Source organism: Oncorhynchus keta, chromosome 13, assembly GCF_023373465.1.
Source record: "Oncorhynchus keta strain PuntledgeMale-10-30-2019 chromosome 13, Oket_V2, whole genome shotgun sequence".
Lineage (NCBI taxonomy): Eukaryota > Metazoa > Chordata > Actinopteri > Salmoniformes > Salmonidae > Oncorhynchus > Oncorhynchus keta.
Genome location: NC_068433.1, coordinates 17,473,597 through 17,488,804, shown reverse-complemented (window position 1 = coordinate 17,488,804; position 15,208 = coordinate 17,473,597). Strand labels below are relative to the sequence as shown.

Below are 15,208 nucleotides of genomic sequence, written 5' to 3'. Positions count from 1 at the left end.
ATCATTTCACTGTAAGGTCTACACTTGTTGTATCCAACGCATGTCATAAATACCATTTGATTTGATAGCCATTTTTATCCATCCCCTGAGCCGGGCCACGGATCCCCGAGCACAGGGCACTGTCTTGGGCCCCCCCTGGTATGAGGTTGAAGGACCACAGGGAGGTGTGTGTTTGCGTATATTTGAGTGTGTGTGTGTGTGTGTGAGTAAAGAATTCCGTCTGCTATCAACTTCTCCCCTATTGGACCATTGAGACAAACACATGTCCACCCCAAAACACGACGAGCCACAGAAACACAGCGGCATCCCCCTAGCATTATCCTCTCTCCAGCCAAGCCAGCACCAATCTCTGTCTTCCTTGCCTATCTCCCCGCTGATAAACCAGTAATGAACTGGCTCTCGTAGCTCATGGCTTTATTGCCCCGCCAGCGTGCTGCTTTCAGTGGACTTTCCCCTGAATGTGAGAGAGTGCAGCGGGTTGAACATTGAAAGTTTTACTCCCAAGCCCTGTGGAAGGGGGGGGATTATGCAATATGGCCGACGGCCAAGTGCCGGGTTTAATCGTGCTAGTGGAAGTTGTTACCTGTCTTTCATTAGATGTGTGCTGCAGCAGAGCAGAGCTGTGGCTGGACTGGAATGAAGGACGTGGGGGATGAATGAGGTACTGTCAGAGAGAGAAGCCAAAATCCAGGACAAAGGTCTCTGGGCTTATCGCTGGGCCCCCCTGTTAACTTGACTTTGTACTTTTCAGGGGGGGATATAAACTAACTCAATAAAGTCAGTAATACTACATACTATTACTAGGTGGGAGGTTTTTTATCAAGTACCTGGAAGGCTTTTGACAGATGGCGACCTCAGCGTACAGAGTCGAGTCTGTGTGGCACGCGTTTGTTTTTAATCGCTGACTTGAGCTCAATCTGGTGACCTCTGGAGAGTTCATTTACCTGGCCTACACTTCATAAATAGAAAATAAAATGTATCGGACATGAGTCCAGGCTACCATTAAATCTGTAAATAGTTCATGACCATATCATAAATCATGTTATAATTTGACATTTGAGTCATTTAGCAGACGCTCTTATCCAGAGAGACTTACCGGAGCAATTAGGGTTAAGTTCCTTGCTCAAGGGCACATCGACAGATCTTTCACCTTGTCGACTAGCGGATTCTAACCAGTCAGTAACCTTTCGATTACTGGCCCAATACTCTTAACCGCTAAGCTACCTGACTCTGGGGTAAAAAGGAGACCAGAGAGACTTGGGAAAGAAAACAAGATGTAGTATGATATGCTCTCTTACCTCAAACAAGTTAGAAGCCTCGTTGCCATATTGACTGGAAATGATCTCTGATTGGTCACTGTACCACTTGAGCCCGCCCAGGAAGCTATCTGCATCCAGGTCGCTGACATCAAGCTCTGAGAGGTCAAGTTCGGGGAGGTCCGGGCAGAGGGGTTGGTCTTCGCCAACCAAAGCAGCACACTGGGGAGACAAAAAGATGGGAGGAGTCAAAAACCCCATCAACACACACGAAGGTGCGCAGCGATACACAAACACACACACTGAGGCAAATGATGAGAGGCAGTCTTTCACATGAATTCACAAGGTAACATTACCCCCACAGGTATTCATGGTTATGATGCGATATCTGCACACTCCATCCAGACCTTGAGAACATTCATTGGTTCGTTGATGGTTCTTGTCACGTTGGTATGAAGAGATTCGGAGATCCGGATTCGTATTTTTATTAAACCGAAATTACGGCGTGCCGTGTAAAGGCACGGGTACGAAGACCAAACAAACAAAACACAGGGTAGAATCCCAAAACAAAAGAGCGAGGAGTACCTCGAATAAATAACACTAGCGCACAATGATTATCACACGGGACGAGACCCGTAATCATCTGCACAATCCGCAAGGGCGTGAAAGCCCAAAACACACAGAACAGGTACTCACACGCACCAATGTAACAATAATCGACTGCACCATGGTGAACAAAGGGCACATATATACAAATACAATCAGTGGGAATAGGGACCAGGTGTGCACAATGAAAGTTTCAGAGGGATCCGTGACAGTTCTGATTATAAAAAGTTATCTTTATTTTGTCATACTGCATGGTTAAGTGTCATACTGCTTGGTTAGGAGTCATACGGCATGGTTAGGAGTCATACTGCATGGTTAGGTGTCATACTGCATGGTTAGGCGTCATACTGCATGGTTAGTTGTCATACTGCATGGTTAGTTGTCATACTGCATGGTTAGTTGTCATACTGCATGGTTAGGTTGTCATACTACATGGTTAGGTTGTCATACTGCATGGTTAGGGGTCATACTACATGGTTAGTTGTCATACTGCATGGTTAGTTGTCATACTGCATGGTTAGTTGTCATACTGCATGGTTAGTTGTCATACTGCATGGTTAGGTATCATACTGCATGGTTAGTTGTCATACTTCATGGTTAGTTATCATACTGCATGGTTAGGTGTCATACTGCATGGTTAGTTGTCATACTGCATGGTTAGGTGTCATACTGCATGGTTAGTTATCATACTGCATGGTTAGTTGTCAGACTGCATGGTTATTTATCATACTGCATGGTTAGTTGTCATACTGCATGGTTAGTTGTCATACTGCATGGTTAGTTATCATACTGCATGGTTAGTTGTCATACTGCATGGTTAGTTGTCATACTGCATGGTTAGTTATCATACTGCATGGTTAGTTGTCATACTGCATGGTTAGTTGTCATACTACATGGTTAGTTGTCATACTGCATGGTTAGGTATCATACTGCATGGTTAGTTGTCATACTTCATGGTTAGTTATCATACTGCATGGTTAGGTGTCATACTGCATGGTTAGGTGTCATACTGCATGGTTAGTTGTCATACTGCATGGTTAGTTGTCAGACTGCATGGTTATTATCATACTGCATGGTTAGTTGTCATACTGCATGGTTAGTTGTCATACTGCATGGTTAGTTGTCAGACTGCATGGTTAGTTGTCATACTGCATGGTTAGTTGTCATACTGCATGGTTAGTTGTCATACTGCATGGTTAGTTGTCATACTGCATGGTTAGTTATCATACTGCATGGTTAGTTGTCAGACTGCATGGTTAGTTATCATACTGCATGGTTAGTTGTCATACTGCATGGTTAGTTGTCATACTGCATGGGTAGTTATCATACTGCATGGTTAGTAGACCATGAAAGCCTGCAAGCCTAACAAACTAGGCCAGATTCATAAAGGCTGATAATGCATGGGTATTCTTACTATTGCTCTCTGTTCACATCACTGATAGGTCAATCTGAATGACAGCGTGGCTAGATTTGCCACCTGACTGGTTGCCCAGGGCGCATGGGTGCGTCAACACAATGGTAACAGTAGCCGACGGCACAGATTTCACTCCAACGCAAGGGTTGTTTTCCACACGGCACATTGTGATCCAAACCGGGCCTCGTTGATGCTATATGCTACCTGTTGACATTTCATTATTCACTGTCCGCTTTTATGTAGGGGCCTATGTCTATACGACAGCTGCACCACTGTGCTTCAGACACAAATCATTGGCTTCATCCAACTGCGATTGAGGAGATCCACAGACCTTAAAGGCCCAATGCAGTATTTTTTTCTCTCTCAATGTCAAATCATTTCTGGGTAACAATTAAGTACCTTACTGTGATTTCTTTCAATCAAATTGCCAAAAAGAAACAAAAATAGCTTTTTAGCTAGGACAATTTCTCAAGCAACCATTTGGGTAGGACTATCTGGGAGTGGTCTGAGTGGGGAGAGGAAAACTGAAAACTAGCTGTTATTGGCAGAGAGGTTTGGAACTCTCTTTCTTATTGGTCTAATAACCAATTAACATTCTGATGATGTCAACGGGCAGGCCAACACTTTATCCCACCAATTTTTGGCTGTCTTTTAAAACAGCTCTTTCACTAAAAGGGCATTATCATCATTTCCACAATTTCACAGTATTATTCCAACCGCATAGTGTGGAAATATAGATAAAACACAGGAAATCACGTTTTTGACACTGGGGCATTAAAGGGGAAATCAGCAAGCTAGATCAATTTTTGGACACATAAATGAAGGATATGTACCCAATAACTATTGAAGAATATATGAGCTTAGTTCATCTGTCATACCCCAAAATATAACCTTGTTTTACTACAATGTTTGTAACCAAAGTACACGCTAAATTAAACATAGTTAAAACTATACATTTGCTCTGTGGTTACATTTCTCCAGCCCATCACTCTGCTTTTTCCCGAAACAGGGACAAAAAGGCTTTGTTATTGTTTCTACAGTTGATTGACACCTTTACATCTGTCAACACGCGTTGGTGTGGAGAGAGGAGGGAGATGAAAGCGCAAAGTTTGACTGCGCCTGCAGTTGTAAGCTCAATGTAAACAAGTTCCAGGAAGGCGCTTTGCTAACTTACATGTCTTATTCAAGTGCCAAGACGTTACAAATGTTAATTGTTTCAGAGGCCCGCGCTTGCTTGCAGCAAGGTTTACCTACTCCATCACTGCACGGAATGCGTGCATTCCGTTCTGGAACATTGCAGTCACTTCGTACAACCCCCAGGCAAGCAAGGAGAAGTCAGCTCCGAGTGAGCCAAATGTAGGTATTTTTATCCCAACGTAGCCTACTCAAGCGTCTGCTCACTCACACCCTCGTTACGCATAGATAAACAGGCGCTTCGAGTGTGGTAAATGTCAATTCGAACCCCACATGTCATACATGTTGGCTAGGGAGTTGGCACGATTCAATGTATTCATTTCAGATTTAAGGGAGAGAGTTAATGGTGATATCCTCGGGCATACCCGGGAGGCAGTTAGTTGGTCAAGGTGCCAGAGACGGGGAGTGAGTCTTGTCTGGAGACAGAAATGAGCCCAGGCTCGGGCCGACATGTGCTACAGTTGATCAGGCCTCTGGTTGCGCTCATGCGATGTCATAGCTCACCTATATGTATACCGCAACTCCCTCTCCTAGGCTAGGTTAAAGATGCTAATTCATCAAAGTCGCTATCCCAGCTCTGCAAAATGCCTCACTTTATCAAGATAAGGGGGGCGAATCAAACGGGGATCTGATAAAAAGAAAATCCCTCAAAAGGTACATCTCCTTTCAATCTTCTCATCGACTTCCAAGGAAGTTAATGAAATAGCGCCGCCAGACAGAGCGATGGGGAAGCGCGCCGTGTGATTTACGCACACAGAACACATAAAAGCACCTGCTATGGTGAGATTATTAGGAATATGACTGGGGACTTGTAGTGCAATTCACTGATTGTAAAAATAAAAAAAAGCGGGGGGGGGGGCTTTGAGAATTTCACAGCATGATTTATGCTCAACTCAGAATGAACTGACGCACTCAGAAAAGAAAGAATAACTAATGCATGTCACAAGCAAGACAGGTTATTGAAAAACGCGCACATTTGTACGAGGGGATGCAACACCAAAGATTGGCTGCAGACATCAAATACGCTGATCTACTCGAAAATGCCCAGACAAACAAGAAAATAGATTATTTTTTTCCTTGACACGCTGGCTCAGTCGACCGAGCATCCGTCAACCTTTATGAATAATTGAGGTAAAGTGTAAAGGAGTGCTACAGTTTCATCAAATCATACGCCAAACGCTGTCAAGGAAAGCAAATAAATACATGCATACTTGGTAAGTAAATCATGGATTATTAAACTGACATTTCCAGGAATGTGTCAAGGGAATTATTTCCATTCAAGCTTGCCTCATATTGATTGGTGATAAACAGACAAACCGAGAAAAGCTGATAAACCAACTGCAGTCGCATATCGAAGATGAGCTTCGATCCCATCAATGCATTTCAGTCGATGGTATCTGCAGACAACTACACTGCTCAATGCCTATAACAAACTACATAGACATGCATAACACAACACGATGATAATAACAGATCTCTAAATCACTATTTGCATTATTTCCTGTTCTTTTATTCAAAAATCATCCCATTGAGTTGCCAGTCTACCCCCCTGTGCGTTTTAAACCAAGAGCTTACTAAATCTGCTCTGGGTAAAAACATCCACCATGGCAATTACGCAAATCTTTTGATTAACGGGACGAAATATTCCCATAGCCTACGTAAAACAAGACAGTTGGTCACATGCAACTAGGCTACAGATATTCTTTACTCATCCAAAGGGATGACGCCACATATGTTAAGACGCGCCCGATACCATACAAGAGAAGATGCTCCTCCTAAATACAAAACCTCGGCGCCTGTGATCATCTCTGCACTTTCCAATTTAAAAATCGGATAAATCCAGATAAAGCCTAGATTTTAAAAAAAGACACACATCGTCCGAGAGGTAGTTTATGGCACTGTACGATACCTGATTTAGAAACATTTCTGTAATTCTAACTTCAAGAGCGAACCCGTCACACAGCAGCGCAGAAGGGAATACAGTCCGTGACTGGAAAGATTCCACAAGCATGTAAACATTCTTTCCGACTGCACGACATCCTAGGGAGACGCAGCCAGCAGCAAAACTCCAGCGCTGCAAGATACGCACCGCTCCTGTAGCCTACAACCTTTATTAGATCTAACCATTTAAACAGACAATATGAAGTAAAAAAAACTGCGATTATCCCCTCCACTTGTCATAAAATCCTGCGCTTTGTATTCCCCCCGTACCGTATCCTCAGCGCAATAACTGCGATATTACGCATCCCGTGCAAACACCAGCAAAGGAAAAGCCGTATTCGCAATCGGAAATCACTGTATTGGATGTTCTGCGCAGTCCATTTCCCCCAAAACGGTCCAGACTGGTACAGTTGACAATAAGTTGGATATTTTAGAACTGCTCACCTCTAATTCTCTCCAGACCGAGTCTTGGTTACACCTGTCCCACGCCATCCAGGCACTGAATGACGGTCCGAAAGAAACAAAAAAGAAATCAGGCAAAAAGAAATCCACTCGCGCTCCACTCGATCTCGTACAGGCAACTGCCCCTTACTGAGAATAAACTGAGGGCACCTATCTTACAACTGCTTTCAATCACATGACAAAGCTATTAAAAGTAAGCAGGGGAGTGACTCCCTTCAGTTCACCCCTGCCCACTACTCGCCAATGACGTACTGTAAAACAGGCGGAGTCTGGCAGGCGCATAGTAAATCTTTTCCCAACTATAAAATCGCTCAATTCTAATGAGACAGCGAGATAAAATACATTTCGAACGCAAACCACGTAAATCACCACCACGGATGCAGAATATTCAAGACATCAACATGGACAGTGGTGATATCAATGAAGTATTTGTGCCGCCCTTGTTCACCGTGCCTACAGGTAATCTGTCCAAAATAGCAATTCCAAACATTGTAAAATAGCGACGTTTAAAACGAACCAGCGCCATAATCTTATTAGGCTATTCTCTATATTAAATATGATGGGGTAGGCTTAACAGTGTAGGCTACAATGAAATCACGCACGGTGTTTAGTTATGTTAAACAAATAGTAAGCAATTACCGATGCTCATCTATTCCAAAAAAGTGTGCGTTCTGAGTTCCCATGGGCGAGATTCTAAGTAATAATAACGGATCATGTGAATATAGAAGGCGACAAAACAAGACAAAAGGTTACAAACAAACAGGTTAAAGTTCAGCCTATTGGTCGGACTTCAATCACCTATCCCGAATGTTCCAAATATGCACTGTAACGTTTTAAGATATCTCTAGCCAAGACTACTGCATTTCCCACCGGAATGTTTCAGTATCTCCTGGGCGACGCAAGGCTTGTGCGTCATTTCCACGCCGCCATTGTGCCTGCATGCTACTCCTAAACCACAGACTAAACCTCAGACGAATTTCTTGAATTTCCAGTCTTCTTCGTGAATACCAGTAGAGAGAACAGAAATTGTGCATGTGTGGACATGATTCCCCTTCTCAAAGGATGTTCCAGTTTTAGACATTTTAGCCAGCTGTAATTTCAAGACAGTAACCTTATACATGTTTGTTTGAGACTAATGTAAACCCCCCTGTGGTTTCTGTCTGTTTAAAAACAGAACATTTACATACATTTAAAAACATGCTGGGTTGTTTGGATAACTTAACTGCTGGGTTGCAGGCATTTGGGTCACTTAGTTGGGTTGCTTTCTTTAAAAAGAGCAAGGTTGGGTTGTTGAGGCTGCATTATTGAAATATGACCCAGCTGGTCAGATCAGAAGACTGAAGCCATGGCTTTCATATAGTTATTTTTGGCCACCGGTGAGAGTAAATGTCATTCCTGTTAATCTGTTCTGTTGTATTTTTAGCACATATTAAGGTTGAAAAAATGACCACTTATGAGGCTTACAGAAGTGTATTTGTTCCTTAAGACAGAGGTTCTCAAACTGGTGTCCGCGGAGGTCCTGCGGGGGTCCGCATTCGGAAAGTATTCAGACCCCTTCCCCTTTTCCACATTTGGTTAAGTTACAATCTAATTCTAAACTGTATTAAATTATGTTCTTCCCCTCATCAATCTACACACAAGACCCCATAATGACAAAGTGAAAACAGCCTTTTAGATTTTTTTGCAAATTTATAAAAAACAAAAAACAGAAATACCTTATTTACATAAGTATTCAGACCCTTTGACATGAGACTCTAAATTTATCTCAGGTGCATCCTGTTTCCATTGATCAGCCTTGAGATGTTTCTACATCTTGATTGGAGACCACCTGTGGTAAATTATACTGATTGGACATTCCTAGAGTTGGCTGCCTGGCCAAACTGAGCAATCGGGGGGAAAAGGGGCGATGGCCACTCTGACAGAGTTCCAGAGTTCCTCTGGGGAGGTGGGAGAACTTTCCAGAAGGACAACCATCTCTGCAGCACTCCACCAATCAGGACTTTATGGTAGAGTGGCCAGATGGAAACCACTCCTCAATAAAAGGCACCTAAAGGACTCTCAGACCATGAGAAACAAGATTATCTGGTCTGATGAAACCAAGATTGAACTCTTTGGCCTGAATACCAAGCGTCACGTCTGGAGGAAACCTGACACCATCCCTACTGTGAAGCATGGTGGTGGCAGCATCATGCTGTGGGGATGTTTTTCAGTGGCAGGGACTGGGAAACTAGTCAGGATCGAGGGAAAGATGAACGAAGCATAGTACAGAGAGATCCTTGATGAAAACCTGCTCCAGAGCGCTCAGGACCTTAGACTGGGGCGAAGGTTCACCTTCCAACAGGACAACGACCTTAAGTACACAGCCAAGACAATGAAGGAGTGGCTTCGGAACAAGTCTCTGAATGTCCTTGAGTGTACCAACCAGAGCCCGGACTTGAACCCGATCTAACATCTCTGGAGAGACGCTCCCCATCCAACCTGACAGAGTTTAAGACAATCTGCAGAGAAGAATCTGTGAAACTCCCGAAATATAGACGTGCCAAGACTGTAGCATAATTCCAAAGAAGACTCAAGGCTGTAATCGCTACCAAAAGTACTTCAACAAAGTACGGAGTAAAGGGTCTGAATACTTATATAAATGTGATATTTCAGTGTTTTTTATTTTATACATTTGCAAACCTATCTAAAAAACTGTTTTTGTTTTGTCATTATTGTGTATTGTGTGTAGATCGATTAGGGAAAAAATTATTTAATCAAATTTTGAATAAGGCTGTAAAGTAAAACAAAATGTGGAAAAAGCTAAGGAGTCTGAATATTTTCCAAATGCACTGTATATACAAAAGTATGTGAGCACCCCTTCGAAAGAGTGGTTTCGGCTATTTCAGCCACACCCGTTGCTGACAGGTGTATAAAATCGAGGACACCGCCATGCAATCTCCATAGACAAACACTGGTATTAGAATGACATTGCGGAAGAGCTCAGTGACTTTCAATGTGGCACCGTCATAGGATGGTTTCCAACAAGTCAGTTCGTAAAATTTCTGCCCTGCTAGAGCTGTCCCGGTCAACTGTAAGTGTGGTATTGTGAAGTGGAAATGCCAAGGATCAACAATGGCTCAGCCACAAAGTGGTAGGACACACAAGCTCACAGAACGGGACCGCCGAGTGCTGAAGAGCGTAGCGCATAATGGTTTGTCCTCGCTTGTAACACTCAGTACAGAGGTTCAAACTAACTCTGGAAGCAACGTCAGCACAATAACTGTTCGTCGGGAGCTTAATGAAATGGGTTTCCATGGCTGAGCAACCACACACAAGCCTAAGAACACTATGCGCAATGCCAAGTGTCGGCTGGAGTGGTGTAAAGCTCACTGCCATTGTACTCTGGGGCAATGGAAATGTGTTCCCTGGAGTTATGAATCACGCTTCACCATTTGGCAGTCCGACGGACAAATCTGGGTTTGGTGGATGCCAGGAGAACGCTACCTGCCCCAATGCTTAGTGCCAACTGTAAAGTTTGGTGGAGGAGTAATAATGGCCTGGAGCTGTTTTTTATGGTTGGGGCTAGGCCTCTTAGTTCCAATGAAGGGAAATCTTAATGCTACAGCATGCAATGACATTGTAGACTATTCTGTGCTTCCACGGTTTGTTGAGATTGATGTTGAAGTACTTGACTGGCCTGCAAAGAGCCCTGACCTCAACCCAATCGAACATCTTTGGGATGAATTGGAACGCTGACTGAAAATGAACCGAAACAAAATGTCAAATAAAAATCTAAACTAATAGAAATTAAAACTAATATTAAATCACAAAACTATAATAACATTGGTTCTGTCCAATATTTACCCAGCGCTGGGTTCCCCAAAAAATCCAAATGGAGTTGTTTTTAACCCAGCATTTATTTTTTGAGTGTACAAGAAGACATGGAATGGCAGGTGACGAGTACCAACCGTGTGTACAGTGTCAACAGTGCGTGTATACAAAACAGCAGCATAGACAACTAAAAACACAAGCTGTGTGGACATTTCAAATCCCATCAGTGGGATTGTGCGAATACCTATTGTTTGTGGTAGCCTATTAATTTCCACAGATAATACACTTGTCGTAAGACCATACATGGTATGAAATTAGATATAATTCTCATCAAAGGAATTTAAAAAATGTAGTCCAAAAAGTTTTCACTAAATTGACAATGAAAAGTTTTAACACATCATCCATCACCTAGGACACATCTCATATAATTCCAACAATTTAATGAAGATTAAACAATTGAAAGAATGTCACCACAACAAACCTGCCAAGAGAGGGCCGCCCACCAAAACTCACGGACCAGGCAAGGGGGGCATTAATCAGAGACAAAACAAACAGACCAAAGATAACCCTGAAGGAGCTGCACAACTCCACAGTGGAGATTGGAGAATATGTCCATAGGACCACTTTAAGCCGTACACTCCACAGAGCTGGGCTTTACGGAACAGTGGACAGAAAAAAAGCCATTGCTTAAAGAAACAAATAAGCAAACACGTTTGGTGTTCAGCAAAAGGCATGTGGGAGACTCCCCAACCAGATAGAAGAAGGTACTCTGGTCAGATGAGACTAAAATGGAGCTTTTTGGCCATCAAGGAAAACGCTATGTCTGGCGCAAACCTCATCATCCCGAGACACCATCTCCACAGTGAAGCAAGGTGGTGACAGCCTCATGCTGTGGGGATGTTTTTCATCATCGGGGACTGGGAAACTGGTCAGAATTGAAGGAATGATGGGTGGCACTAAATACAAGTAAATTCTTGAGCGAAACCGGTATCACTCTTCCAGAGATTTGAGACTGGGACGGAGGTTCACCTTCCAGCAGGACAATGACCCTAAGCATACTGCTAAAGCAACACTCGAGGGGAAACATTTAAATGTCTTGGAATGGCCTAGTCAAAGCACAGACCTCAATCCAATTGAGAATCTGTGGTATGACTCAAATATTGCTGTACACCAGCGGAACCCGTCCAACTTGAAGCAGCTGGAGCATTTTTGCCTTGAAGAATGGGCAAAAATCCCAGTGGCTAGATGTGCCAAGCTTATAGACACATACCCAAAGAGACTTGCAGCTGTAATTGCTGAAAAATGTGGCTCTACAAAGTATTGATTGGGGGGGGGGGTGAATAGTTATGCACAATCAAGTTTTCAGTTTTTTTAAACTTATTTTTTGTTTGTTTCACAATGAAAAATATTTTGCATCTTCAAAATGGCAGGCATGTTGTGTAAATTAAATGATACAACCCCCCCAAAATCTATTTTAATTCCAGGTTGTAAGGCAACAAAATATAAATAATGCCAAGGGGGATGAATACTTTCTCAAGCCTCTGTACTCTTTTGCGGTACATAGGATAAACATAGATCATTCCATACAACACAACACACTCAACACAACGAGGAATAACATTTAACTCCATGGAATAGACCAGACCCACTTCAGGTTTGTCATCAAGGGCCTATAAACTCCACCTGAGCATGCGAGGAGCAATTGTTTCCCTAAATTAGCAAGTCACATAAGCCTCAAAAACATGAAATTGCACAGAAACCTGTAAAAAGGCTTCCGATGCTGGAGCTGGGGACTTGCTTTGTAGGCGGTGGTAGCAATGTGTCTGCTTATTGCTATCCGAGGGCCTTTTCTACCAGTAAACCTACACATCTGCTTTGCCATGCATGCCCAGTGCCCACAGACAATACCCAGAAGCCATGACGAAACCTTATTTGAGCAGGTGGTGTGCGGTGACCTCACTGAGCCCAGATGGAACAACCCCCCTCACACACACACACACACACACACACACGATAGTTGGTGGCTCTGGAAGCATATCTGATATATAAAGCATCGAGACAACGTATACTCAACGGAACGCGGCAGATTTAAAACATTGATACAACTTATACTCAACAGAATATATGTCCAGACAAATGCTGGAGTCTATTTTGCTCCACTATGCTACAGCACAGGACTCACACACCCAGCTTCTCGACCATCAGACTGTTGAACAGCTTCTATTACCAGGCCATCAGACTGTTGAACAGCTTCTATCACCAGACCATCAGACTGTTGAACAGCTTCTATTACCAGACCATCAGACTGTTGAACAGATTCTATTACCAGACCATCAGACTGTTGAACAGCTTCTATCACCAGACCATCAGACTGTTAAACAGATTCTATTATCATCAGACAGTTGAACAGCTTCTATTACCAGACCATCAGACTGTTGAACAGCTTCTATTACCAGACCATCAGACTGTTGAACAGCTTCTATTACCAATAGACTGTTGAACAGCTTCCATTACCAGGCCATCAGACTGTTGAACAGCTTCTATTACCAATAGACTGTTGAACAGCTTCAATTACCATCAGACTGTTGAACCGCTTCTATTACCATACCATCAGACTGTTGAACAACTTCTATTACCAGACCATCAGACTGTTGAACAGCTTCTATTACCAGACCATCAGACAGTTGAACAGCTTCTATTACCAGACCCTCAGACTGTTGAACAGATTCTAGTACCATCAGACTAATGAACAGCTTCTATTACCAGACCATCAGACTGTTGAACAGCTTCTATTACCAGACCATCAGACTGTTGAACAGCTTCTATTACCAGACCATCAGACAGTTGAACAGCTTCTATTACCAGACCCTCAGACTGTTGAACAGATTCTAGTACCATCAGACTAATGAACAGCTTCTATTACCAGACCATCAGACAGTTGAACAGCTTCTATTACCAGACCCTCAGACTGTTGAACAGATTCTAGTACCATCAGACTGTTGAATAGCTTTGATTACCATCAGACTGATGAACAGCTTCTATTACCAGACCATCAGGCTGTTGAACAGCTTCTATTACCATCAGACTGTTGCACAGCTTCTATTACCATCAGACTAATGAACAGCTTCTATTACCAGAACATCAGACTGTTGAACAGCTTCTATTACCAGACCATCAGGCTGTTGAACAGCTTCTATTACCATCAGACTGTTGCACAGCTTCTATTACCATCAGACTAATGAACAGCTTCTATTACCAGACCATCAGACTGTTGAACAGATTCTTTTACCATCAGACTGTTGAACAGCTTCTATTACCATCAGACTGTTGAACAGCTTCTATTACCATACCATCAGACTGTTGAACAGCTTCTATTACCAGACCATCAGACTGTTGAACAGCTTCTATTACCAGACCATCAGACTGTTGAACAGCTTCTATTACCATACCATCAGACTGTTGAACAGCTTCTATTACCAGACCATCAGACTGTTGAACAGCTTCTATTACCATACCACCAGACTGTTGAACAGCTTCTATTACCAGACCATCAGACTGTTGAACAGCTTCTATTACCAGACCATCAGACAGTTGAACAGCTTCTATTACCAGACCCTCAGACTGTTGAACAGATTCTAGTACCATCAGACTGTTGAATAGCTTTGATTACCATCAGACTGATGAACAGCTTCTATTACCAGACCATCAGGCTGTTGAACAGCTTCTATTACCATCAGACTGTTGCACAGCTTCTATTACCATCAGACTAATGAACAGCTTCTATTACCAGAACATCAGACTGTTGAACAGCTTCTATTACCAGACCATCAGGCTGTTGAACAGCTTCTATTACCATCAGACTGTTGCACAGCTTCTATTACCATCAGACTAATGAACAGCTTCTATTACCAGACCATCAGACTGTTGAACAGATTCTATTACCATCAGACTGTTGAACAGCTTCTATTACCATAACATCAGACTGTTGAACAGCTTCTATTACCATAACATCAGACTGTTGAACAGCTTCTATTACCAGACCATCAGACTGTTGAACAGCTTCTATTACCAGACCATCAGACTGTTGAACAGCTTCTATTACCATAACATCAGACTGTTGAACAGCTTCTATTACCAGACCATCAGACTGTTGAACAGCTTCTATTACCAGACCATCAGACTGTTGAACAGCTTCTATTACCATACCATCAGACTGTTGAACAGCTTCTATTACCAGACCATCAGACTGTTGAACAGCTTCTATTACCATACCACCAGACTGTTGAACAGCTTCTATTACCAGACCATCAGACTGTTGAACAGCTTCTATTACCAGACCATCAGACAGTTGAACAGCTTCTATTACCAGACCATCAGACTGTTGAACAGCTTCTATTACCATCAGACTGCTGAACAGCTTCTATTACCATCAAACTGATGAACAGCTTCTATTACCAGACCATCAGACTGTTGAACAGCTTCTATTACCATACCATCAGACTGTTGAACAACTTCTATTACCAGA

At 42.8% G+C, this 15,208-nt stretch overlaps 1 protein-coding gene across 10 annotated transcripts in view; it reads right to left on the bottom strand.

Moving 5' to 3' along the window:
* LOC118391975 (peroxisome proliferator-activated receptor gamma coactivator 1-alpha-like) overlaps window positions 1-7,042 on the bottom strand; it is a 77,755-nt gene extending 70,713 nt beyond the window's left edge. For 7 of the 10 annotated variants that reach the window (XM_052459485.1, XM_052459491.1, XM_052459487.1 and 4 more), the window contains exons 1-2: window positions 6,856-7,042; window positions 1,299-1,478 (exon numbers count right to left, since the gene is read on the bottom strand). In XM_052459485.1, coding sequence (XP_052315445.1) covers window positions 1,299-1,478; window positions 6,856-6,903 — 228 coding nt within the window. In that variant the 5' untranslated portion in view covers window positions 6,904-7,042. Of the gene's footprint in view, window positions 1-1,298; window positions 1,479-6,379; window positions 6,570-6,855 lie in introns of those variants that run through there. The other 3 variants (XR_008062716.1, XR_008062717.1, XM_052459483.1) reach the window with 2 other exon arrangements.
* Between the last annotated feature and the right edge of the window lie 8,166 nt (window positions 7,043-15,208).